Source organism: Rhinatrema bivittatum, chromosome 8, assembly GCF_901001135.1.
Source record: "Rhinatrema bivittatum chromosome 8, aRhiBiv1.1, whole genome shotgun sequence".
Classification (NCBI taxonomy): Eukaryota; Metazoa; Chordata; class Amphibia; order Gymnophiona; family Rhinatrematidae; genus Rhinatrema; species Rhinatrema bivittatum.
In genome coordinates this window covers 168,716,440-168,742,446 of record NC_042622.1, presented here as the reverse complement: position 1 = coordinate 168,742,446, position 26,007 = coordinate 168,716,440, and the positions used below count along the sequence as shown (strand labels likewise).

Below are 26,007 nucleotides of genomic sequence, written 5' to 3'. Positions count from 1 at the left end.
GTCTTGGGTGGGACGAATTGCCGCTATCAAAATGACTGTTTTGCCCAAGTTCTTGTACTTATTCCAAACCTTGCCAGTGCCTATACCAAATGCCCTTCTTAAACAATGGCAGCAAAAGTTGTTTGCGTTTATATGGAAGAGAAGACCACCAAGGATAGCACGGTCTACCCTATATAGACATAGGCTGCAGGGGGGATTAGGGGTGCCTAATCTGGGGTATTATTATGTAGCCGCCCAACTCCGGGCTGTGATAGATTGGAACCGACGGAAGGAGAAAAAGAGGTGGGTGGATATCGAACAGGCTCTGCTGGAACCCATGCCGCTGTGGGCTACTACGTGGCAACCGAAAGACACCTGGTTGACCGGGGGTGTTGAAACTCCGTTCTTGGCTAATACGCTTCGGATTTGGGGCAAATGGAAAGCCACTTTAACTGGGGATAGGCAGTATTTTTTGAGCTCCTCCCTATACCACAATCTGAATTTTACTCCTGGGTGGGACTCTAGTGGTTACGCACATTGGAAAGAACGGGATATTCTCACATTCGGTAAATTGTGGGAAGCGGGTGGGTTTCTCCCATTTACGACTTTCCAGGGCAGATATCAGTTGGAGGACAGGGATGCTTTTCAATTCCTGCAACTTAGACACTTTCTGCACTCCGGTATAGTGACCAAAGGCCTTTCTCAGGGGAAAAGCCAATTTGAGAATTGGTGCGACCAGGCTGATCAGGCAACCAAATTGATTTCGCAAATTTATGAGTCTCTTAATATGGCTGCCCAATCTAAGCCCGGCTTTATGTTAGCCTGGGAGCGTGACCTTGGGGCCCCTTTGGGTAAGGACAAGTGGGATGTCATCTTTCAGAACACTAAACGTTGTTCTATCTCCGCATCTCTTCAGGAGAACGGGTATAAGGTGCTCCTCAGATGGTATTACACTCCATATAAATTGTGGAAGGCTAAAATATTGTCGTCAGCAAACTGTTGGAAGGGGTGTGGGGAGAGTGGAACCTTTTTTCACCTCTGGTGGCGGTGTGATAAAGTGCAGCGATATTGGGCTCTAGTGAAATCTGTGTTGCAGGAGATCTTTTTGCGCCCTGTTGATTTGTCCCCTGAACAGGCTTTGCTTAATGTACCAGTGGCTGGTAATACCTATGAATGGCTACTAACACAACAGATTTTAATAGCCGCCAGGTGTGTGTTGGCCTCCCAATGGAAAAGTAGCCAGGTACCTGATCTATCCTTGCTAACACGGAAACTGGATGTAATGATGGAATTATACAAGCTTACTGCGCAAAAGCATAGGAACCAGCCCAAACATCGGGCTGTGTGGGAGCCGTACAGGAAGTGGAGAGCGACCATTCACCCGTAGCACTATTTTGATATCTTGCTAGATGTTTATTGGGGGTTCCTGCATATGGGTTGGAGTTGTTCCCTGGGTTTAATGTAGCCTCCCTGATCCTGTTCCTTCCACTGCCTTTCTATACGTGGATGCAGGTCTTGGTCCAGACGTACTGAGTATTGATCCTATTGACTTATGGCTTTCTGTATGCAACTTCCCTGCCCTGACACTTCGGAATTGTTGTAAAACTGAATACCATTGTAGTTGGCTTATATGTCTACTGTTTTGTTTTCTGTTTTCAATGGTTAATAAAAATCTAATTGACAAAAAAAAAACATTAATTGCTTTAAGACCGAATGAGCTCAATTGAAATGATCTAGTCCCTAGGAAAGTGAACTGTGTAAGTTTGTTTTATAGTTTCTTATGCTGAGGTGATTGCAAAAGTTATGTCTGAAGTCTGGTGGGGACCTGAGTCTGGAAGAGTTTCAGGATAGCAGGAAAGCTTTCTATTGCCTGCATCGCTCATGCAAGGGGTGAAGCATTCTCATTATTTTTCTGTATAAATGCAAATATCTCACCTGCCTAACAGCCCACATACACCCCTTAGTACGAATCAGGTAAAAAGCAACTTAAGCACCAACTAAATTAATATCAAAATGTAAAACACAATTTGTGATTGTACTCTTACTGTCTTCAAATGCTGTGCTCCTGTAATACATTTGGATTTCACCTTACATCCAAACTCAGCCTCAGCATGCTTACAATGTAATACTCCCAAAAACGCAGCCACATAGCTGCCAAAACTTACATGGGGGAGAAGGAGCAATGATACTTTCCTACTGTACAAGCACAGATGAGAAAGTAAAGGCAGTTTGCTAAACCAATAAAGAGACGAACGGCTTCCGCTGGGCTCTTATGGTTATAGATTTCCATCCCTGCTATAATGTACACAGATTAAATGCTGGATCCTCATGGGGCTGGTTGCAGGCTGAATTTATTTATTTTTTTTTTTAAATCAGCGCTTAAAAATGTTATGGGGTCCAAAGCAGATTTTCTCTACAGCCTTCACAACACTGCCACCTTGTGTGCATCAGGTCACACATAAGGAAATCTGTCAAGAAAGGACCATAAGGACTCAGTGTTAAGCCACTGGGCAGCAGATTTCTGGTCTCTGCAGATTTCACATGGATAATAGGTAGAATGTGAAACAAGGGGAGGAGGAGCTGCTAGCGCTATAGAAATGTTAACTAGTGCAATGGGCAGGGAATATTTTAAGACTCCTATTGCAGAGCAGTTAGAGTCAGGGCTTCATTTTTGGGGGACTGGCCTAGAACGCAGTTCTGTCACTTCTTTTCAGACTTAAGAGGAAAAGCAGGAATGTTAAGAACATAAAAGACATATTGGGTCATTCCAAGGGCTCATCAAGCCCAGTATCCTGTCTCCAACAGTGGCCAATCCAAGTCACAAGTACCTGGTAAGTACCCAAACATTAAATAGATCCCACGCTACTAATGCTGGCAACAAGCAGTGGCTAATCCCTATTAGGGATGCGCGGGGGAAAATTGCGCAGGGGGAAAAAATTCATTTTCCTTATTTTGTTTGCCTTTGGGAGATTTTTTTCCCCCATGAATTTTGGTTCCCGGATTGCTTGACATTTCATTTGTGTGAAAAAAAATGAATCAAATAATTAAAAAAAAAAAAAAGGCCAAACAATGAAAGTGAAGCCTCCCTCCCACCCTCCTGGAAAAATGCTGGGGAGATCCGCTGGCAAGGACTAGGCCGAAGCCTCGGACCTGCGTAGGCGGAGGCCATGGGGTCGCGGCCTGGCCTGGAGCCCGGTCTCAGACCTGAGGTCGGGTCGCAACGCCAGAACCTCAGCCCAGACCCAGCCTGATGCTAAGATCCGACCCAGAGGCCAGGTTCCGACACCTGGGCCAGAGCCCGAGCCCAGGCTCAATGCTACTTCAACTCTATTTTGCATTTATTATCTGGGCCTAATTTATGATAGAACAACCTAGAACAGCATTCTGCCCCCCCCCCCCCCCTTTTGTCTGATATCTGAGAAAGTGGAGCAGAGTCAATGGAATAAATCAGTTCTGATGGGCAACAGATGACTGGTGAGGATTGGGGATGGAGGATCACTGGGGTAAGGAGGAGGAAGTATTTGGGAGAGTTCCCGGCTCCGCCCCCTCTGACAGTCATACCTTGCCATGTCCCGCTCTTTGCCCCCTCCGCAGTTCCACTCCCTTTCTGTCTATAAAACTTGAGAGTCGTCCCAACTTTTCCTTTGAGTTTAACTTGGTACACCTGAAGGCTTCCAGGTCTGTCTAAGTAAGCACAAAATAAACTCTGGAAAAACAAACTGCTCAGTAGTGGGAACCTTTCCTACTTCTGTGTGAAAGATAATTCATACCCAGGACTTAAATAACAGAGTGGTCGACTTACTTATTTGGATATCTACAACTTGGTCATTACTTTCGGACCTTGGGATCCCCGGAGCAACATTTAGTGGCGTTTAAAGCGTTGGATGGAGTTTTGCAATTTAACCAAACAAAGGACCCATCTCTCTCGACTTACTATAGGCGGCTGACCCGTGGTGCCCCCACAGACTCCTATCAAATTTCAGTCGACCGTTGGAATCGGGATGGGGCATTCCTGTTAACCCCTCCTATGTTTTCATTTAGCGTGAGGAGCATACTTTCTATTACTGGCAACATGTACTTTCGGGAGATGCACCTAACATTTTTACGCAGGGCTTATCTCTCTCCCCAGATTGCATTTAAAGCTGGTATTGCCAACACCGAGCAATGTATACGCTGTGGGAGGGGGACGGGGACCCTGTCTCATGTTTTCTGGGCGTGTCAAGCAATCAATCAATATTGGCGACAAATTATTGGTTATTTAGAACCCCTAGTGGGGGTTTGCTTACCATTATCACCTTATCTCTGGTTTTTTCATTGTGTCACCCCTTACCTAGTAGTGCATCCAGGTCAACGAGCATTGCTTAAAAAGGCTGGACTGGTGGGGAAAAAAGTGATTCTCATTTATTGGCGTGACACTGAGCCACCCTCCTTTTGGACCTGGCGGATCCACTTCCATAAACTGTGGCGGATCCACTTCCATAAACTGATGCAGATGGAGAATTTCTTTGCTCGCAGTTCGCCTACAAGATGGAAAACTTTTCTCCACACATGGGAATCTTACCTACAAACTCTGCCCCATAGAGCCAGAAGCCTGGCTCTCAATGATTGACTATGCATATCTAAGGAGTATCTGGACTTTGTTGGTGTTTATTTTAGGTCTCTGGGGTGGGTGGGGGTGGGAAGGTGTACTGGTGGGGATAGATTGCAGGATAACTGATTGTTTATTTTGAAAGGGGTGATAGATCTTCCACTCAGCTTTTTGTCCATTCCTGAATGTTTCATTATTTCTTTCTGTTTATATGCTGCCTTTGTTCATACATACCTTGTTTGGTTATTACTCAATAAAATATATTTCACATAAATAACAGAGTGGTCATTACAATATCTATTATCATTACAAAACACAATCCAAGAAACCCTGGATCTTTAATAGTACTGCCCACAGTGTTAACAAATATTTCAGCTTTAGAATCTGTAATAATATGAATCCCAGATTACAACAAATACTTTTTGTTCAATGAAATGTCGAAGGCACAGGGAAAGAAAATGATTTGCCCGAGGTGAAGTCAGTGACAGCAAACCCTAAAACTCAAATGCTCCTAACTTGTAGGTCTTACAGACATTTAACACAGATACAACAGGTGCTCTTTATAGGAAGGCAGTATAAAAACATAGGCCATTGCATTAGAATTCCCCGAATACACGTTGCAATGCAGCTCAATATATATATCAATGACTAGATCTTACATCTGGTAAAATCTAACACGTCTCTCACTTCAGGAGCATAGTAACACTCCAGTGCTCCTATCCGGCTACCTCTGCTCCTGTCAGAGCATGAGCACGCCCACGTTTCTCACAAATCCATCTTGGCTGTGCACAATGCAGGGGGTTTGGATCCCCCATATCTGCTTTACTGATTGGCAGCATCTGAATAGGGTTTGGCAGATGTGTGCTGTTCTACCTATTCCAAAGTACCATTATTTGTCTTTTATTGAATATTAAGAGTAAAGCTCTGCTGCAGATTGGCACAGCATTAAACTAGTCCTAGAGACCACTGCAACAGAAAAAGCGTGAGAGCCAAATTTCTGCCACAAGCGATTAAGCGTAGCACAGAGCTAGGTTCTCTCTGCTTATCCCCATCCCCGGTAAGGTTTCTGTCCTAACACCACGATGCCTGCCCTTGCATTACCTGCTCGCTGCAATGACAGCCGTCTGCCCACGCTTCTAGCAATAGCCGGTAGCTGAATATCCGCAATGACAGGATGGCCGGGGAGCCCGAGCCGCGCGACACCGATGCCGATACACGGCTAGCACTAAGTCCCCGCCCCCCCCCCCCCCCCTTCACCTGCGCCCCACCTGTCACCCCGCTCAGAAACTGCAGCTCCGCCCCCCCCCTTCCACTGGTCTTAAAATAGTCTCCGCCCCCCGCCTGCAACCTGGACAAGCGGCCCCCGGGAAGGGGGCGGGACCTGTGCGCGCGCGGCCCGCCGGGAGATGCAGTTCCCTGCATGACTGCATGCTTAGGGACCATGATTTCAGGCTTCTGAATGGAACCCTGGTACATGGCTCTCGGACGAGGACTGTCACTGGGTAATGGGAGTTGGGAAGGAATATGAAAATAGGAGGAAACAACCCCCAAGAAATTGCCTTAGATCCAAGACCCAGTAGTGACTGAGCTGGAAGCCCAAAGGAGTAGGAGAAAACTGCCCGGCTCTCCCCTCCAAGAAAAAAAAAATTCTACCGATCTTCTCTGACTTTTTTGGGAAAGTGCTCATGATTCAATGATAAATAATTCCATACTACACGCAACTTCATCATAAAAAGATCACGTTTTTCTAGTATAGTTTCCAGTAAAATTAAAAGTCATGCATCAGAAAATAACAAAGACATTAGACAACAAACAGCTAGTATTAACATTTGTGAAAAGTCTTCCAGAATAAAGTGCTAATACTTTAGCAAAAAATAAATAAATAAATAAATAAATAAATACATTCAACGTCCCGTCCTCCGGGAGGGGCGTCATGGGAACTGTAGTCTTTGTGATAGTTACAAAGCTCATCTCCGGCACAGGGCAGGATGGGAGCTGTAGTCTGAACTGATTACAGAAGCCAGTTTTCGGTGCGGGCATGACTGGAGCTGCGCTGGTTACGGAGCAAATCTGTTGTGCCGGGGCATGATGGGAGTTATAATCTTTGAGCTCGTTTCGTCATCCGGCGGCGGCTAGGGGTCTTCGCCGGAACTGTCATGGCGGCGTCGGGGCCGAGCGGAGCCCCGGGGCCTCCCGCCCCCCTGCAGTACAGTGTCCTCCTCCAACACCTGGTGGGCGATCAGCGGCGGCCGCGGCAGCTGCAGCCCGGCGGCTTGGGCCCCATTCCCACCCCGCAAAAGAGCGATGAGCAGAAATTGGTGGAGCGCGCCATGGAGAGCTGCGGCTTCAAGGCAACGCTGGCCTGCGTGGGAGGTGAGAAGGAGGGGAGGCACGGTGCCGGGTTCCTCGCCCTCCCCGTGAGATGGTGCATGGTCCCATTTCTCAGGCCTCCTGCAGTTTCTTGCAGTCTGCTATTTTAACATATCTGAATAATTTTGTGTCATCTGCAAATCTAATCAAGGTGATTAGATTGGTTGTTCCACTTTCCAGATCATTATGTTAAATAGCCCAGGTCATAGTACCGACCTTTCTCCATTCGGAAAACTGACCATTTAGTCCTACACAGTGTTTCTGGCCTTTTAACCATTTACCTGTTCACAAGAGGACTCTGCCTCCAATCCCATGACTTTGTAATTTCCAGAGGAAGTTTGCAAATGTCTTCTGAACATCAAAATACGCCGAGGCCCTTGCAATATCTGCGCGTGAAAAACGGGTGCTCGTGATCGAACAGCCTCTTTTCTAAAGTGTGCCCATCCTCTCCTGAGCGCACGATGTAGTAGGCAAATGAGCCACTGCGTTAAAAAGAAGGCGCAAGGGGAAATTGTGTGTCTCTAGTGCCTCCTCGGCATCTGGCACCCAGGAGAAGTGGCTGTGTGCAAGTTAGGAAAACAGACACTCGATTTTTCCGTTTTCCTAACCTGTACAAAGCCAGGATTTAATATCGCCATGATATTAAATCGGAGGAACTACAGAAAAGCAGCATTTTCTGCTAACTTTTGTGGCTTCTCAAGACTTAATGCCAGCTCCGGAGCTGGCATATTTAAGAGTAAAAATGTGCACGTCAAGCACACATTTATGCGACGAGTGCTATTAGCTACGATCCCCTTATTGTATAAAGAGTTATGGATGCGCGTCCAACCACGGGTTAGCCTGAGCGCAGGGTATTGCATTGACCTGGCTGTGCCCAGAAAGTCCAACAGTGTAATTGAAAGAATCTCAAAAGACAGTCACATGTCATTATTGTATTTTAATGTTGTTCACCACTATGAGCATTTTTTAATGGAAATTGTAGTTTATAATTTTTTCAGACATAAACGGGCAATGCAATATCGGCGTGCCTAAAACAGGCACGCGTGATTGGGTGCTCAATCTCCTAACACACACCGATCCACTTCTCCCGGTCACCCAATTCAATATTAAAATGAGCTGCCGCAGTAAAAAGGAGGTGCTAGGGGAAATTGTGCGTCCCTAGCACCTCTTCAGCATCGGGTGCACAGGAAAGGTGGCTGTCAGTGCGGGTTAGGAAATGGACGCTCAGTACAAGCGTCCGTTTTCTCTCGCTACTGGCACAATATACACAATCTGGGCCTTGTATATTGGGCGCCCAGAATTTTTTTTTTTTGAAATTTTTTTTTTTAACGATTCCGCTTTCTGTGGTCCCTCCTACTTATTGAGACAATACTAATAGCAGAAATCACAGAAAGCCGCAATTTTGTTTTTTTAGAATGAGCCCTTGAGCAGTGTGGCAGACCTTTAAATTTGCTGTGTTGCAAGGGTGGATTGGCTGTGCGGGTTTTTACATTGCGGGGATTAGCTAATAGCCTCATCTAGATGTGCTTTACATGTGATGTGCATCCAATCAAGCGCATAGATAACAGCGTTCATTTTGAATGCGCTAATCCCCGTATTACATCAGGGGTTATGGACACGTGTCTGATCGCGTTTTAAGTTCTACGCTTGTCACAGCGGATGGTATTGGTTTTTGGCCACTAAATGTGATTTTTTTTTTTTTTTTAATAAAAAAATAAAAGCGTCATTATTTCTGTTTTGGCAGCTTTTTTTTGTAGTAAATCAATTTTTATATTTGTTTTTTCACAAGGACATGCAAAGCACAGTTGCTTACCTGTAACAGGTGCTCTCCAAGGGCAGCAGGATGTTAGTCCTCACACGTGGGTGACATCCTGCTGGAACCTGAAGAGGAAAACTTAAGTCAAAGTTTCTAGACTTTGACCCATGTGACATCCTGCTGCCCTTGGAGAGCACCTGTTACAGGTAAGCAACTCTGCTTTGCATGTCCTTGTGAAAAAACAAATATAAAAATTAAGATTTACTAGAAAAAAAAAGCTGCCAAAACAGAAACAATGACGCTTCAATTTTTTATTAAAAAAAAAAAATCACATTTAGTGGCCAAAAACGTTTTAGGTTGATGCAATACCATTCACTGCGGCAAGTGTAGAACTTAAAACGCGATCAGACGCACATCCATAACCCCTGATGTAATACGGGGATTAGCGCATCCAAAATGAACGCTGTTATCTATGCGCTCGATTGGATGCACATCACATGTAAAGTACATCTAGAAACTTTGACTAGGCACGCTTTGCATGCCCAGCATGCCCTATACTACGCATCCACTTGGGGTCCCTCTTCAGTCTCATAACATAGAATTACAATAAAATAAAAATAGGAGAAACCCAACTTCGCGAGGTGGCAGGCAGGTTTCATGAGGATTAACATCCTGCTGTCCTTGGAGAACACCTGCTACAGGTAGGCAATTCTGCTTTCTCCAAGGACAAGTAGTATGGTATTCCTTACACATGAGTGAATCCCTAGCTATAGGCTGCTCCCCAACACAACAGGGGACCAACAGACACCTGGTCTTGGGTGATGAAATCTGAGGAAGTCCCCAGACTGATTGGTTTCTGGATGGACAGCTCCTGCTTGAATGGAAACCAGATCTGTCTTGGCCAATGAGAGGCTATGAGGATCATAGTCCCTCGGTCCCCGTGAAGCTTCAAGAGAATCTTTGCCACTGAGGGAAGTGGAGGATATGTGTACAGAAGACCCCTGCTCCAATGGCGGGCAAGGGCGTCTGAGGCTGGTTTGCCATCTGTCCTGTGCAAGGAACAGAACTGAGGCGCCTTCCTGTTGCAGGGGAACGTGAACAGATCTACATCTGGGCTTCTCCAGAGGTGGAATATCTGATTTGCTACCTCCTGGTCCAGGGACCACTTGTGGAGGCTGAAAGCTCGACGCAACCTGTCCGCTACCATATTCTCCATTCTGGCCAAGTGTATGGCCCCAAGCATCATCCTGTGGGACAGGATCCACGACCAGATCTGGACTGCTTCCTGACAAAGGAGGTACAATCCTGTGTCTCCCTGCTTGTTGACATACCGCATGCTACTTGGTTGTCAGTCTGGATCAGGACAACTTTATTGGACTGCCGATCTCTGAAAGCCCATAGCACATCCTGATCACCTGGAGCTCCAGGAATTTGATTTGATGTGAACGTTCCTGAGCTGACCAAAGACCCTGGGTGCCGAGCCCATCCACATGAGCTCCCCACCCCAGGGTAGACACATCTGTGGTTAACACGATTTGAGTGAGAAGACTCCAAAAGGAGATTCCCTGTTCCAGATTGGAAAGTACCTGCTACCAGGAAAAGGAGACCCGGAAGGACGGGGTGATTTGAATGCGGTCTTGGAGGCTCTGTGTGGCTTGCCGCCACTGAGACCTCGGGGTCCATTGGGCTCTGTGCATGTGTAATCATGCCAAGGGAGTAACATGGACGGTTGCGGCTACGTGGCTCAACAACCTCAACATGTGCCAAGCTGATACCTTCTGGCTCTGTTGAACTTCCACCGCAATGGCCACTACTGTGACAGCCTTCTGGCGCAGCAGAAAAACCTTGGCCTGAGCCATGTCTAGCAGGGTTCTGATGAGGTCCAATTGAGGTGCCAGACTGAGATGGGACTTTGGGTAGTTGAAAACGAACCCTAGTGACTCTCAATACCGGGATGGACAAGTGCATGGACATGGCTGCTCTTGCCTGAGATGCACTCTTGACCAGTCAATCGTCCAGATAGGGAAAAACATGCACTCCCAGCCTGTGGAGGTGTGCCGCCACCACAGCCAGGCATTTTGTGAACACCTGTGGGGCGGACATGAGCCCGAAAGGCAACACTCAGTACTGGAAGTGCTGTTTCCCCACTACAAACCAGAGATACTGCCTATGATCATGGAAGATCTCGATGTGGGTGTACGCATACTGTAGCTCGAGGGAGCATAGCCAGTCCCCTTGTTGCAAAAGGGGAATCAAGGTACTCAGGGAAACCATTTTGAACTTATCTTTTTTTTTTTTTTTTTAGAAATTTATTCAAGGCCCTCAGGTTTAGGATGGGATGAAGTCCTCCTGTTCTCTTTGGAATCGGGAAGTACCTGGAGTAAAACCCCTGCCCTTTTTGCTGTGGCGGAATGGGCTCGACTGCTCTGGCTGTTAAGAGGGAGGAGAGCTCCATTAGTAGTGCTTCCTGATGCATTACTGGCCCTCAATACGGGCACGGAGGGCAATTTGATGGGACACCTAATAGATTTAATTGGTACCCCTGATGAAACAATGGACAGAACCCACTGGTCTGAGGTTACACCGGGCCACTGGTTCGAAAAGAATCACAGCCTACCTCTGACCGGAGGGTCCATCGCCTCATGTACAGGCGACTGGCTGATACTTCCTGTGGCCCAGTAAAAATCCCATCCCCGAGTTTGTCTGCGGAGCTGGCTGAGACTTGGGAGCTCTTTGCTGCCTGGGACGGCCGCGAGAGCTCTGATGTTGAGGATGGGATTGAGGAGGCAGAGGATAGTACTTTCTTTGGTGAAATAAGGACTTCCTTGGCCCCTGCCTCAACGGCCTCCTAGAAGAGGAGGACGGGTTTGGAGCACTGGCGGAGAGTTGTTGGAGAGTCTCATGATGGTCCCGAAGTTGGGCCACAGTGTCCCTCACCCTGTCTCCAAAGAGATTCTCCCCTGTACACGGCATGTCAGTGAGTTGTTCCTGTACCTCCAGTTGGAGATCTGAGTAACACAGCCATGCCATTCTGTGGGCGCCGATTCCCGCTGCAGAGATTCTCAATGTGTCTCAAAAGCATCGTAGGCTGCACAGACCTCGTATTTTCCACAATCCAAACCCTTGCGCACCAGCAACACAAGGGTATTTTGCTGCTCTTGAGGTAGCTGCTCAGCCACCTCTTGCTCCTGCTTCCAGATGGCCCGCAAATATTGGCTTATGTATAGCTGATAGGCAGCGATGCGAGCGATACGCATAGTGCCTTGGAACACCTTCCTCCCAAGGGCATCCATTGCGCTGTAGTCCTTCCCTGGCAGTGCCGAGGAATGGGTCCTAGAGGGCTTGGCCCTCTTGAGGATGGATTTGACCACTACAGACTGGTGGGGCAGCTGATGGTTATGGAATCTGACAGTCTTCTGGATGAGATAAACCCCGTCCACCTTCTTATTGACTGGAGACAATGTGATGGGGTGTTCCCAAATCCTCATTAGCAACTCCAAAAGGATCTTATGTACTGGACCACCCCGATCTCCTTAGGAGCCTCCACAAATTGGAGGATCACAAGTGCAGTTAGTATAGCTGTGTTTAAAAAAGGACTGGATAAGTTCTTGGAGGAGAAGTCCATTACCTGCTATTAAGTTCACTTAGAGAATAGCCACTGCCATTAGCAATGGTAACATGGAATAGACTTATTTTTTGGGTTCTTGCCAGGTTCTTATGGCCTGGATTGGCCACTGTTGGAAACAGGATGCTGGGCTTGATGGACCCTTGGTCTGACCCAGTATGGCACTTTCTTATGTTCTTATCTTGTGCCTGGCATCCTCCTCCAGCATCAGCTGGAACAGGATGGCCTCCACCATCAACCTCACAAAACCTGTGAAGGTTAAGTCCTCAGGAGGAGACTTCCTTTCCTCCTCTGGAGGAGAAAGTTCTGACGGGAGACCATTTGAGTCCTTGGAGGAAGACTCTCTGTAATCATCCCCCCAGGGGGTCATAGGGACCCTCATCCTCATTGTATGTTACAAGGGATGGGGTCCTAGGTGCTTGGCCAACCTCCAGAGGTGCAGGCACCGATGGAACTGAATGGGGGGTTTATAGGCCTCGGCAATTCCGCCTCTCTCTGTGGAACTTCCTCCTTGGAGGAACTGGCAATGACCACCGCATCGGCATGCGGAGGCCCCAGTGCTGGCCTGGGAGCCGATGTCAGCTGGGTCGGTAAGGCACTGATGAGCACATCAAGCTTCTCCAGAAATGGTACGAGAACGGGCAATACTGGCTCCGAATCCGTTGGTGCCACGGGACCATGGCCCTGCGGTACTCGCTCCACCGTCAGTTGGATTCGATGTTTCAACTCCTCCTTGAATGTTGCCAGTGCCAACACCGACTGGGAGGAAGGAGGGGTGGCCAGATTTTCCTCAGACCCTTGGGGATTGGCAACTGACACCAGGACCATTGGAGACCATCGCGGACCCTGGGCATCGATTGAGGACTGGTGCTTCTCGTTGTGGAGTCGTGCATTGATGGGGACTGATGCTGATGCTTCTTGGCCTTCCTATGATGCTCAGCCTGGTCTTTCCCCAGTGCCAAGGTTGAAGACTACGAACCTGGCGTCCTCGATCCAGAGGAGATCGACAGTGATCAGTCTCCGGCATCCCTATCCACCGGTGACCTCAATGGAACCGATGGTCCCACCAATTTCAATATTGAGTTGTCTATCTGTGCTACTCTGAGGTCCTTAGATGCCGACGTCGATGGGTCAGACTTCTTCGACCTAAAGAGGTGCTCCATGTTGTTAAGTCAAAGCAGACATCGCTTCAGGGTCATTTGGTCGCATAAGCGGCATCTCCAGATGTCATGCAGAGGATGTAGAGTTCATGCAGATCAGTGTTTGACATGGTCCCACAGGCTTGAGGGTTTATTGACAAAAACGGACGAGGCCATGACGGAGTGAAACAAAGGGACCGAAGGACGGAACGGTGGCGGCAGGCAGTAATGGCCAGCGGGGCACCAAGGTACCATCACCACAGGGGAATCAACCGCGAAAGTAAACTTATCCAAAAACGTTGAAAACCCTGACTGGTGACACTACGGGAAGGCACTGAGAGGGACCCGGCAACGGAACAGAGGAAAAAAAAAAATCACGAAAAAGTAGTTTTCCACTAGGCCAAAAAGCCCAAATTTTTAAGAGCTCAATCAACTGTGAGGCTCTCAGCTCCGCAGAAAAGAAGAGACTGAAGAGGGAACCCTGCGTGGATGCAGGGTATAGGGCATGCTGGGCATGCTCAGTGTGCCTAGTCAAAGTTTCTAGCATCGGGCTCCATCTGCTGATATCACCCATGTGTGAGGACTAACTTCCTGCTTGTCCTTGGAGAAAAGATGTTCTAGAAAGGGCTATTTCCGGCCTGTAAACAAACCTTAAATTGCACCACATCAATTACAAATGTAATCTGCTTTGAAGTGGCTGAAATGTGTGGAATATAAATCAAATAAAAAAAAAATACCTACCCCACAGGGTTCTACAAAGCCAAAACTGAACAGGGACCTTCTATAGGATTCAGAAATGACGTGCATAAGCTACTCAAATTAGAGCAAAAAGCCATGGACAGTGTCTTGTGCCTGTTTGGGAATGAGCTGTCTGTACAAGTCTTATGATGGCACTGCCATCCTGCAGCACTTGGGAGAGGATGTGAATATCAGACCTTTCTCCTACTGTCTTGTGTTCAGGAAATGACAGTGTAAAGGGAATGCATTTGTACATTTTTTTTTTTTAATCTTTCTTTATTAGGATTTTCAAGATCAAACAATCTTACAATTTACCTTGAACAGTACAAAAAAAAAAAATGAAACATTGACCCCCAAAACCCCCTATTTCCCCCCCCCCCCTTACCCCCTTCCCCTGCAGCAGGACCAACAGTAACCTTTAGAAAGGCAAAGGTATCTCCCTCCATTTGAGTATCTACTAATTAGATGCTAGGCGTGTAGTCTCCTGGTATTGATGTCTGGTGAGTTTTTGAAGAATGTCTCTCTTGGAAACTGGGAGTGACCACCAAAACTTATTCCATATGGAAAGGCACTCAGTCCGTTTCACCAACTTCTGCGTAGACACCGTCCTAAGTTCGTGCTGACATAAAGTTTCAAGTCTAACTTGCCAATGCTCCCTCGTAGGTCTCTCCGTTGAGATCGCATTTGTAATTTTAATGCTTTGTTTGTTTTAGGATTTGTCTTGGGAGGAGCTTTCGGCGTGTTCACAGCAGGCATTGATACCAATGTGGGTTTTGATCCCAAGGATCCTTATAAGACGCCCACAGCAAGAGAAGTCCTGAAAGATATGGGGCAGAGAGGAATGTCGTATGCAAAAAACTTTGCCATAGTGGGTGCAATGTTCTCCTGCACAGAATGCCTGGTAGAATCGGTAAGTAAGGACCCACAGTGTTCTACACAATATCCTGTCCGGGCGCTTAGCTGATGTAGCAGCAGGCAAATCTTTGTACTGCTTTGTGTGATTGTACGATATTGCCACTATTGGTGCCCCACACCGAGTGACTTCCTTGGAGCGCACAGCTGCTCATTCATAGCTGGACAGCACTGTGCCTGGTGAGTTCAGCCAGATGCAGAAATCCTCTTCCGTTTTGCAGTCTTCTTTCACACACCGCCCCTGGGCCTACAATTGTTATTGCTGTGAAATACTTGTAGTTCTGGATGTTGGATTTCATTCGGCATAATAGTAAATTACATTTATTTTTTTCTCGTGGATCACTCTGTTTTGGACACCTTTTTGTTTTTCTTTTTTTAAGCCAAAGAGCCTAACATAGCGAGTTTGATTTGCACTATTTTTGCGGCCCTGCCTGTCAATGATGTCCAATCCGAAGATGAGTCGGGTGGGTTGCCGAGATGCAGCTGTGAAATAGTTCAGAATTGCCTTGCATGACTGTTAAATGCCCCATACGTCTCTGTGTGAAGAAAATGCATCCATGTCGCTAAAGTAGCTTTCTACAAGCTGAAGATAATTGGTGGCCGTTGAAGAGTGTTTTGCCCTCTGACCTCTTCCGGACGGTGGTACAAGCTATTGTTTTGAGCCACCCAGACTGGGTTTGCCAGAGAAGTTGCAACGTGTTCTGTAGCTTGTGCAAAATGCTACCGCTTGGGTTCTTACCGGGCTATCAAAAAGGGCGCATGTTTCACCGGTGCTGAGAGAGCTTCACTGGTTAGCAGTAAAATGGAGGGCAAGGTTTAGACTGTTGATTATTGTTTTTAAGCTGTTAGTGTTCTCCCTTGGGTTTTACGAGATGCAATAGAGCTGTATTACCCCCTTAGATCAGAGGGTGCTTTGCAGCCGGGCACTCCCTTGGCTAATCAGTATAAGTGGGTACAAACTAGGTTGCAGATTTTTCTCCTCTATAGCAGCAACGGAATGAAACAGATTACCAGTACGGCTCCGTGAGCAGCAAGCTCTAAAAAATGTTTAGAAAATCAGTGTGAGAGTTCTTTTGAAGAAACTTTTAACTGTTAAAATGTTGTTTTAATTTTGTGTTCTGATTGTGAACGTTGTGACATTTTATATATTTTATGGACGTTAATTCTGTAACCCACACTAAACATATGTTAGGAAGTTGCGGGCTAGAAGAAATTTCAAATAAATAAAACAGGAGAGCTTATAGCAAAATCAATGACCCTGTAGGGTCCACAGGCTATTCTTACAGTGATTTAAGTGCATTCTTTCTTTTCAAGTATCGGGGGAAGACCGACTGGAAGAACAGCGTCATCAGTGGCTGCATCACAGGAGGGGCTATTGGCTTCAGAGGTGGGGAGAGAATACTTGTTCATATTGAATTCATTAAAACTTGTCCCCTCTTGTCCTTTGCTGCACTGCAGGATTCATGGTGAAAGTGTTCTGTGAATAGCCCATGCCATGAGGCATTTTAAGTTGTCTTGCTCTTCCATTTTCATATGGTAATTTTAACCGTGATAAAGGGCGGTCTGCTGATATTCTTTGGCTGCTTAACTATTTGATTTATATTCCGCCTTTGCCCAGCAGATGTAACCCTTTGACTTTGCGGTGCTGCCTATAGGGGCCGCGTGGGAAGTTGAAGGCACTGCTGTGAGCCCTTCCCAGGAACAGACTTCTTCTCACTGCCCTTTCTTCTTTGCAGCGGGCCTCAAAGCAGGTGCCCTTGGGTGCGGTGGCTTTGCAGCTTTTTCTGCAGTTATTGATTATTACCTTCGGTGATGGTCGAGTCCAGCCTCCCGGGAAGCTGGCGGTGGAGGATTTGGAATCTGTGATTTCAGAATCCTGCGGGCTGAGGAACAGCATCTGCCTCTCCGGTTGCTCACCGATATCATTTGGACAGCAGTGTCCTGCCCAGGATTTTCACCAGTGATGCAGGACCTTGGGTACAAGGATAAGGAGAACACACAGCCATTGCCACAGTGGGCAAGCGTTGTCCCCCTTCCCAGAAGAGAGTAGCCTTGAGGCCTTCCAGTACTGGTCCTAGCTGATGTATTGCTGGTGCCAGCATCAGTGTCCCTTGGGCTCAGGGCATGAAATCAGCTTCTTATACTCCCGAGTGAAATGCAGCTCTCTCTTTACTCTTGCTGTTATGGGCCAAACTCATGCAAGGTTAATGCATCTGGCTGCTGCCTTCTTGAGGTTTGTAAAATATTCTTTTACATTGGCTATTGTAAAATATTTGTCCAATTAAAAAAAAAATGTTCTTGTTGAATTTTTCTTCTTTGTAACATAAATGCTCACCAGTGATGCCAGGAGAGAAAAACGAGGACAATCAAGTAATGTTTGTAACATTTTGCCTGTATTAAACTGCTAGCAGTGTCTCTCTTCAACCATCACCGTTCCAGGGCTGTTTCTAGCTGGCTGCTGAATTTCCTGCTTTGTACTTTCAGTTTAGTTGGTAATAAGGCTGAGCATAGGAGCCAACTTTTGAAAATCATTGGGCGAGCTGAACTGTGCCCTCAGCAGAAAAGAAAAAGCACAAGAGGGTTGTGAGTGTGACTGAGTGGCCTGTATTTAATTGTCCAGAGAGGAGCCTGGGAAAGGCTTGTGCTCAAAACAAAAGCTAGAGCAGCACTCAGTTCCCCAATCCCAGCTCCTCCACAGAAGCTGCCTCCTCTCCTTCTTGCAGCCCATCCATACTACAGTCTCTCCCCCCCACCATTCTTTCAAGTACCCATCACCTCTTTCTTTTACATTCTCCTAATATCTTCTTCCTCCTCTCCTTACTCCCTCTGCACTTTTTAACTTCTCCTTCCTCTTCCTCCTGCCAAACCAGTCTTCACCATGGGTAATGTCCACCTACCAGCGGCTGGAGGCAGAGTGCTAGACCTCCTCCCTGAGGCCCTCCATACATAGGCTGGTTCAGCAGAGAAGGCGGCCGTCGTTCTCTGCCTTCAGTGGTTGGTAGGTGGTGCTGGTTCGGGAGGAGGAATTAGGCAGGGGCGATGGCCTCCCTGAGGTCGCCTGGGCCGGGTGGAGGAACGCTTCCACGGGACAACGGCCCTCTTTAGGGTTGCTTTTCACTCCCCCCACAGGCGATCAGGCTGGAAGGAGGAACAAGTGGAGGTGGTAAGTAGGCCTGGAGCCTAAGACTGCAGAACCCAGCCCGAAGCCCCAGGCTGCAGGCAGGATGGCGAGGGGCAGGAAATGCCTGGGATGCGGTGCATCCTGATGGTAGCGAGCTTGTTCTGCCGAAACGGCAACGGCGTGGCAGCAGGGGAGACGCCCCAAGTCTCCCACTGCCAAATCTGAGATCACCGCTGGTCAGGCCCCCTCCCGCTCCCATAGCGGCAGAGGAAGAGGGGTTTTCAGCTGACTTTGTGCTGTTAAGAACATAAAGCTTACAAAGAGGGGACGGGGAAGCCTGTGGGCTCGGGTGACCCCCAAAGGCCAAACCCCTCCAGGAAAGAGAAGGAAGTTGGAATCCAGGGGAAGGGGGGAGGTCCAACCCCTCACCCAAGTCATTTTTGGATGATCCGGAGGATTTTTCCCAGGGGTGCACCCTGGATGAAACCAAGGAGGAAGAGGACCCGAGTCTAGAACAAGACAACTCAGCGGTCCATTTATTTAGGGCAGACAAGTTAGGAGAACATAAGAACATGCCATATTGGGTCAGACCAAGGGTCGATCAAGCCCAGCATCCCGTTTCCAACAGTGGCTAATCCAGGTCATAAGAACCTGGCAAGTACCCAAACACTAAGAAGATCCCATACTACTGATGCCAGTAATAGCAGAGGCCATTTTCTAAATCAACTTGATTAATAGCAGTTAATGGACTTCTCCAAGAAATTATCCAAACCTTTTTTTAAATCCAGCTGCACTAACCACATCCTCTGGCAACAAATTCCAGAGCTTAATTGTGCATTGAGTAAAAAAGAATTTTCTCTGATTAGTCTTAAATGTGCTACTTGTGAACTTCATGGAATGCCCCCTAGTCCCTTCTGTATTATCCGAAAGTGTAAATCACCGATTTACATCTACTTGTTCAAGATCTCTCATGATTTTAAAGACCTCTATCATATCCTCCCTCAGCTGTCTCTTCTTGGAGCTGAACAGCCCTAACCTCTTTAGCCCTTCCTCATAGGGGAGCTGTTCCATCCCCTTTATCATTTTGGTCGCCCTTCTCTGTACCTTCTCCATCACAACTACATCTTTTTTGAGATGGGGTGACCAGAACTGTACACAGTATTCAAGGTGCTATCTCACCATGGAGCGATACAGAGGCATTATGACATTTTCCGTTTTATTCACCATTCCCTTCCTAATAATTCCTAACATTGTTTGCTTTTTTGACTGCTGCAGCACACTGAGCCGATGATTTCAAAGTATTATCCACTATGATGCCTAGATCTTTTTCCTGAGTGGTAGCTCCTGATATGGAACCTAACATCATGTAACTTCTGCATGGGTTATTTTTCCCTACATGCAACACCTTGCACTTGTCCACATTAAATTTCATCTGTCTTTTGAATGTCCAATCTTCCAGTCTCGCAAGTTCCTCCTGCAATTTATCACAATCTGCTTGTGATTTAACTATGCTGAATAATTTTGTATCTGTAAATTTGATTACCTCACTTGTCGTATTCCTTTCCAGATCATTTATAAATATATTGAAATGCACCGGTTCAAGTACAGATCCCTGAGGCACTCCACTGTTTACCCTTTTCCACTGAGAAAATTGACCATTTAATCCTACTCTCAGTTTCTTGTCTTTTAACCAGTTTGTACTCAATGAAAAGACATTGCCTCCTATCCCATGACTTTTTAGCTTTCTAAGAAGCCTCTCATGAGGAACTTTGTTAAATGTCTTCTGAAAATCCAAGTACACTACATCTACCGGTTCACCTTTATCCACATGTTTATTAACCCCTTCAAAAAAATGAAGCAGATTTGTTGAGGCAAGACTTGCCTTGGGTAAATCCATGCTGACTTTGTTCCATTAAACCCTGTCTTTCTATATGTTCTGTGATTTTAATCTTTAAAATAGTTTCCACTATTTTTTCCGGCACTGATGTCAGGCTCACTGGTCTATAGTTTCCCGGATCACCCCTGGAACCCTTTTTAAATATTGGGGTTACATTGGCCACCCTCCAAGTCTTCAGGTACAATGGATGATTTTAGTGATAGGTTACAAATTTTAACTAATAGATCTGAAATTACATTTTTTAGTTCCTTCAGAACCCTGGGGTGTATACCATCCGGTCCAGGTGATTTGCTACTCTAGTTTGTCAATCTGACCTACTACATCTTCCAGGTTCACAGTGATTTGGTTCAGTTCATCTGCCTCATCACCCTTGAAAACTATCTCCCAGAACACCAACACCTATGAGGCTGGGATCTAATGCCATGATTCTTTCTTTGGAACTGGGGATTTACATCCCAAACTATACCCAACCTGGTCATTGCAGCACTAGTGCTGCTCCTGCATGTTGAATCTGGCCATTAGGTGTTGCCCTTAAGTAATAGTTCCTCCCCCAAGGGGCAGTGAATACTGCCTCTTCAGTATCCCCTTGTATGTTCTCTTTATTCAGCTCATGTCTTTTTGCCTTAAATTTTAGCAGGCAGTCTAATCCTGCTTTAGCAATGGTCCTTATATCATTGTCTCTCTCTACTGGGGGCAGGACATTAACCCTCCGATATTGAACAAGGCCTAGAAGAAGCCATTTTCAGCTCAAACCCTGCACTTGGATCCTAACCTAAAGGCCACGGAGTGAAGGCCGTACATGACTTGGCATTTCCATGTATGGCCACACAATGAGTGGGGTTGTTTCTTGGAGTCGTGGGTAGCCTGGAGCCAGAGAGAGGACAGTAGCGATGGCACCAGTTTCCTGGAAGAATAATTGCTTCCTGTTGGCCAGATAACCAGCAGGAACTCATAAGCTGTTTGTTTAGGTCTGTTTTCCCCTGAATAAACAATTTGCTCTTCTAGCTTCTGCTTGGAAAGCTTTGTTTAACGTAACTTCAATGCATGCAGCTGCTCTACTGCAGAGAGGGATCATGTAATATAATTGAGATGATAGTTAAAAATGATTAACCGTCCCTTTTTTTTTCATTTGGCTTTTTCTTTCATTCCTGTAGAGACTGATTTGAAAATATTCGGCTTAGGCAGTGCTGGTGTTATGAATCATCCTTCGGGCACCAGCTCAGCACGCTGCAAACATGCATCCCGGACAGCTAAGGAGCCCCCTTCTGCTATCTCACAAACATCAGTGTAGCATGGACAGGGAGGGGCGACGGCAGCAGCTGTCACATTGGCCCATATTTAGTCCTGGGGGAATTCTGCGCTCTTCAGAGTGCAGAATTCGCACAGAAAATGGCAGAGGAGACCCCGGCATGCTGCGAACGGAGCACACTGTTCACAGTGAAGATGAAGGCCCCGGTGAAAGTGAATGTGTTTAGGGAGGGGAGGGTGAGAGAGCTGGGAGAAGGGGGTGTGAGAGAGAGCAGGGGGGTGCTTGAGTGTGGGTGCCAGAGAGAGGGAGCCTGTATGAGGAGAGTGTGTATGGGTGTGAGAGATTGGGAGCTGGTGTGTAGGAAAAAGGGATTGTGTGTATGGGTGAGACAGAGCCTGAGAGTAGGGATTGTGTATGGGTGAGACAGAGCCTGTCTGAAGGGATGCATATGAGAGAGACAAAGGTAGCCTGTGTGAGGATGTATGTGTGAGAGAGAAAGGGAGCTTGTGTGGGTGTGTATGCAAGAGAGGGCCCTGTATGAGGGGATGTGAGTGTGTACTAGAGAGAGGGAGGGACAGAGGGAGCCTGTGTGAGGGGCAGTACTGAGGACGGGGTCAAACTCTCTGAGTGGTGATAGAGTGGAAGAGGGTCAAGCCTAGAGGTGGAGGGGAGAGATACTGACAGGTGGAGGAGTTGGGGCCTGAGAGGGCAAAGTGGCCAGGAGAGTAGGGGGAGAGAGTGGGACACTCATATAGTTAATTTCTAGGGAAATTCTGCTCAAAATATTTAAAATTCTGCATCTTTAAGTAATTATATTTTAAATTAATATAGAAAAAAGTTATTAAAGACTGTCATGTAAATTATTTTGACCAATGTAAAATATGCAGAATTAGTTTTTGTGTGCAGAATTTTCCATTTTTTTGCACAGAATTCCCCCAGAAGTACATATTTCACCTTGAAAATTGAAGAGTTGTTAAAAAGGGGTCACCCTCGTAAAGTGTACAAGTTTGAGAACATAAAGTATGCCATACTGGGTGAAACCAAGGGTCCATCAAGCCCAGCATCCTGTGTCCAACAGTGGCCAATCCAAGTTACAAGTACCTGGCCAGATTGTAACAGATGAGTTTGGGAGTAAGAGCAAGGGAGCCACGCTGCAAATCAAATGCACATGGCTGCTTTAAGGTAAAGAGAACCGGATCTGTGTTATAAAGCACAGGCAGAGAAGCTATTCAGTGTTTGTTGTCGCTGACAGTAAATAAGGAGACAGATGAGTGACTACATTCTACTACTAACTTCCTTGGAAAACCAAAGCAAAGGTTCCTGAGCTGTTTGAATTGCATAGAAGAGGTCCTTTGCCATAAATAGCACAGGAAGGTAAAGATGCTGACAGGATTCTCTGTCACATTCCTGCAAGCTGCCATCCATCTCGTCTTTCCACAGCAGCTATTCTCTTATGATAGATGGAAGGGAATCCTTTCTGTATAGTCAGCAGCAGTTTTTACGTGCCAAAGAAACATTTCTTACCGTCCATTCAGATGAATCCAGAACAAGTGGGTTATGCACCTCTACCAGCAGATGGAGACAGAGCAAACTGACGTCACTGTACATATACCCCTGCAGTGACATCAGCCTGCCAGTATTCTCTGTCTCCAGCAGATGGGGGCCGTTCATCTCCCTACTGGAGATTGTTTCATTTTGAAAAAGGAGAATTAAGGATATATTTGCCCTGCTCTCTGCAGCGATACCAAAAGATCCCTCCTACAGTTGAGAATCCCTGAGGTGATTTCCATGATAAGTGCCTTGGTCTGGCAGCTGGTTTTTCAGCCAGCATGGACTTAGGTGCTTAAGCGGCTGAAAGGCAGTGGGTGCAGGAAGCTGAGCACGGCAGTGCTGGCATATGCCCTCTTCCCCCCGCAGCCGGACACAATCTCCGTACTCAGCTGAGCTCAGGTAAATTTTAATAAATATATATATATATTACAGAGATGTAAAAGGAGGCTTTTAAAGCATAGGGCTTCCTCCTTTTTCCCCCCCCCCCCCCCCATTTTTGTGCTCAGCGAGCCGTTCTGACTTTTGTCCCGTGCTGTGGGAGGTCGAAGGACATGGGCAGCCTGGTGGGTTGAGCAGCCTCTGTTGGCTAGGCTCCGGTCTGTGGCTTTTTTGTTGTACGCCACGTGGTGGGCCGCAATGGTATTTCATGTGTTTTCTTAGGCTGCTCTCTATAGGATTGTCAGTTCAGCGTGCGTATCTAGCTGAGCGTCCAGTTTTTGGATGCTTAGTTGGGGCTTGTATTACGTACGTACGTCTAAGGTAAACGGTGCCTTAAGTGGTCACATGCTAACCTATGCGTATAAATTATATTGTGCACTTAAATTATTTTACAGCACTTATATTTGGGACGCCTAAGTGCTGGACACTTAGGGGCGGATTTTCAGAGCCCTGCTCGCGTAAATCCGCCCAAAACCGGGCGGATTTACGCGAGCAGGGCCCTGCGCGCCGGTGAGCCTATTTCACATAGGCTCACCGGCGCGCACAGAACCCCGGGACTCGCGTAAGTCCCGGGGTTTTCGGAGTGGGCGTGTCGGTAGGCGTGTCGGGGGCGGGGCCGGAGCGCGCGGCGTTGCGGGGGCGTGTCGGCAGCGTTTTGGGGGCGGGTACAGGGGCGTGGCTACGGCCCGGGGGCGTGGCCGCGCCCTCCGTACCTGCCCCCAGGTCGCGGCCCGGCGCGCAGGAGGCCCGCTGGCGCGCGGGGATTTACGCCTCCCAGAGGGAGGCGTAAATCCCCCGACAAAGGTAGGATGGGGGTTTAGACAGGGCCGGGCGGGTGGGTTAGGTAGGGGAAGGGAGGGGAAGGTGAGGGGAGGGCAAAGGAAAGTTCCCTTCTAGGCCGCTCCGATTTCGGAGCGGCCTAGGAGGGAACGGGGGTAGGCTGCGCGGCTCGGCGCGCGCAGGCTATACGAAATCGATAGCCTTGCGCGCGCCGATCCAGGATTTTAGCCGATACGCGCGACTACGCGCGTATCTACTAAAATCCAGCGTACTTTTGTTTGCGCCTGGAGCGCAAACAAAAGTAGGCTATTCGCGCTCGTCTGAAAATCTACCCCTTAGTATTTTTGGACGTACCACAAAAAAACTAGACGCACACCTCCGACCGCCGCTCAAGTGCAATGTCGGCCATTATGGTGCCTATCCCTAAGAAACCTAAGCGCCTTTCTCTTTGCGCTGCCTGCCATATTCGGGCACGTCAGCCAGGAGTGCCCGCTAACTTGTGCCAGTGCTGTTTGGAGGCTCAGGGAGCATTGCCTTCCTCTGATTTCACTAATACCGGCTCTTCCCAGGCCAATGCAGATGGGTGAGGTGGGGCGCCTGATTTTGGAACTCCCCTAACTGGTTCCTCAGCCGGGGACGGTAGCTCAGTGAGTAAGCTTCAAGTACCTCCTGGACTGGATGCTTCTACCTTTTCTTGGGTAGAGTGTTTCCAGGAATTACAATCCTTTCTCCAGGCGCAATCTTCAGTCCTCTTTAATACTCCCAGAGCAGAGTCACGGGTAGGAACCTTGCCGGGACCTACTGTTAAGAGCTGGAGCACTGCTAGCGTGGCAGCAGGACTTCCTCATGTAGGTCCGGATGACAACACTGATCCTGACTCCCTTGAGGATGGTGAAATTCTTCCAGGATTAGAACCATCTAGAACTATGCTACGGTTCTTTCATAAAGATGAACTGCCAGCTCTGATTTCCCAGCCCTTAAAATGGACGGAGTTCCTGGGGCAGAGGCTGTGACTGAGCTGAAGAAAAATCCCATTTTAGTTTTCTTGCTTAAGGCTTCTTGTGGTTTTTTTCCCATGATGGAAGCCATTCAAGAATTAATTGTTCTTGAGTGAGGCACCCCAGAGGCTAATTTCAAAGGGGGTCGGGTTTTGGTGTGCAGTCTCCACCCGGACCACTCTTCCCATGGAAGGAGGAGCGGCCATGAAGGATGCCTATGATAGAAGGATTGAGACTATCCATAAGCAAGCATTTGCTGTAGTGGCAATGATCTTGCAGATCGTTTCTTGTTGTTCCCTGGTGGCTCGATCTTGTTTGCTTCTCGCCCAGAATGTCAATGACTCGGGTGAACTCCAAGGCAGTTATGGAGCCAGCTGCCTTAGTGCAGGAGTGGCCGGAAGACAGGTTGCTGTATGCCTTTCCTCCATGGCCCATGTTGGGCAAATTGATCTGAAGGATAGAGCGCCACAGAGGGATGGTGCTGTTGGTTGCTCCAGATTGGCCCATTAGACCATGGTATACGGATCTGTGGCAGCTCCCTGCAGAACCGCCTCTTCAGCTTCTGGTGCACAGGGATCTGTTGTGGCAGGGTCCTGTTCTTCACGAAGATCTGACTTGATTTTGTCTTACAGTATGGCCCTTGAGAGGGCTCAATTGCTGAAACATGGATTCTCAGTGGCAATGATTCCCACTTTGCTTAGAGCTAGAAAGTTCTCCACTGCCTTGACCCACGTGCAAGTGTGAGGATCAGGGTTCTCTTCTTAATTTGGCCAAGATCCAGCTCATTTTGGAATTTTTGCAGGATGGCTTGAATAAAGGTTTGGCCCTTAATTCCTTAAAGGTACAAGCAGTGGCTCTCGCCTGTT

At 47.4% G+C, this 26,007-nt stretch overlaps 2 protein-coding genes across 2 annotated transcripts in view; one reads left to right on the top strand and one right to left on the bottom strand.

The window, feature by feature from the left end:
* SPECC1 (sperm antigen with calponin homology and coiled-coil domains 1) overlaps nucleotides 1-5,785 on the bottom strand; it is a 183,303-nt gene extending 177,518 nt beyond the window's left edge. Inside the window, exon 1 of the mRNA XM_029611519.1 lies at nucleotides 5,669-5,785. The gene's annotated coding sequence lies outside the window, so the exon portion shown is untranslated. The remainder of the gene's footprint in view (nucleotides 1-5,668) is intronic.
* A 787-nt stretch (nucleotides 5,786-6,572) lies between these two features.
* TIMM22 (translocase of inner mitochondrial membrane 22) lies at nucleotides 6,573-17,531 on the top strand. Its single transcript, XM_029613305.1, has 4 exons — nucleotides 6,573-6,940; nucleotides 14,909-15,105; nucleotides 16,422-16,494; nucleotides 16,844-17,531. The coding sequence occupies exons 1-4, from the start codon at nucleotides 6,724-6,726 to the stop codon at nucleotides 16,918-16,920; spliced, it is 564 nt and encodes a 187-aa protein (XP_029469165.1). The 5' UTR covers nucleotides 6,573-6,723; the 3' UTR covers nucleotides 16,921-17,531.
* Nucleotides 17,532-26,007: the final 8,476 nt, after the last annotated feature.

Excerpts from the sequence above, each read along its gene's own strand:
- TIMM22 (XM_029613305.1), top strand. The coding sequence starts at position 6,724 with ATGGCGGCGTCGGGGCCGAGCGGAGCCCCGGGGCCTCCCGCCCCCCTG. Across the intron at positions 6,941-14,908 it reads AACGCTGGCCTGCGTGGGAG|GATTTGTCTTGGGAGGAGCT; the intron begins GTGAGAAGGAGG and ends TGTTTGTTTTAG. Across the intron at positions 15,106-16,421 it reads CAGAATGCCTGGTAGAATCG|TATCGGGGGAAGACCGACTG; the intron begins GTAAGTAAGGAC and ends TTTCTTTTCAAG.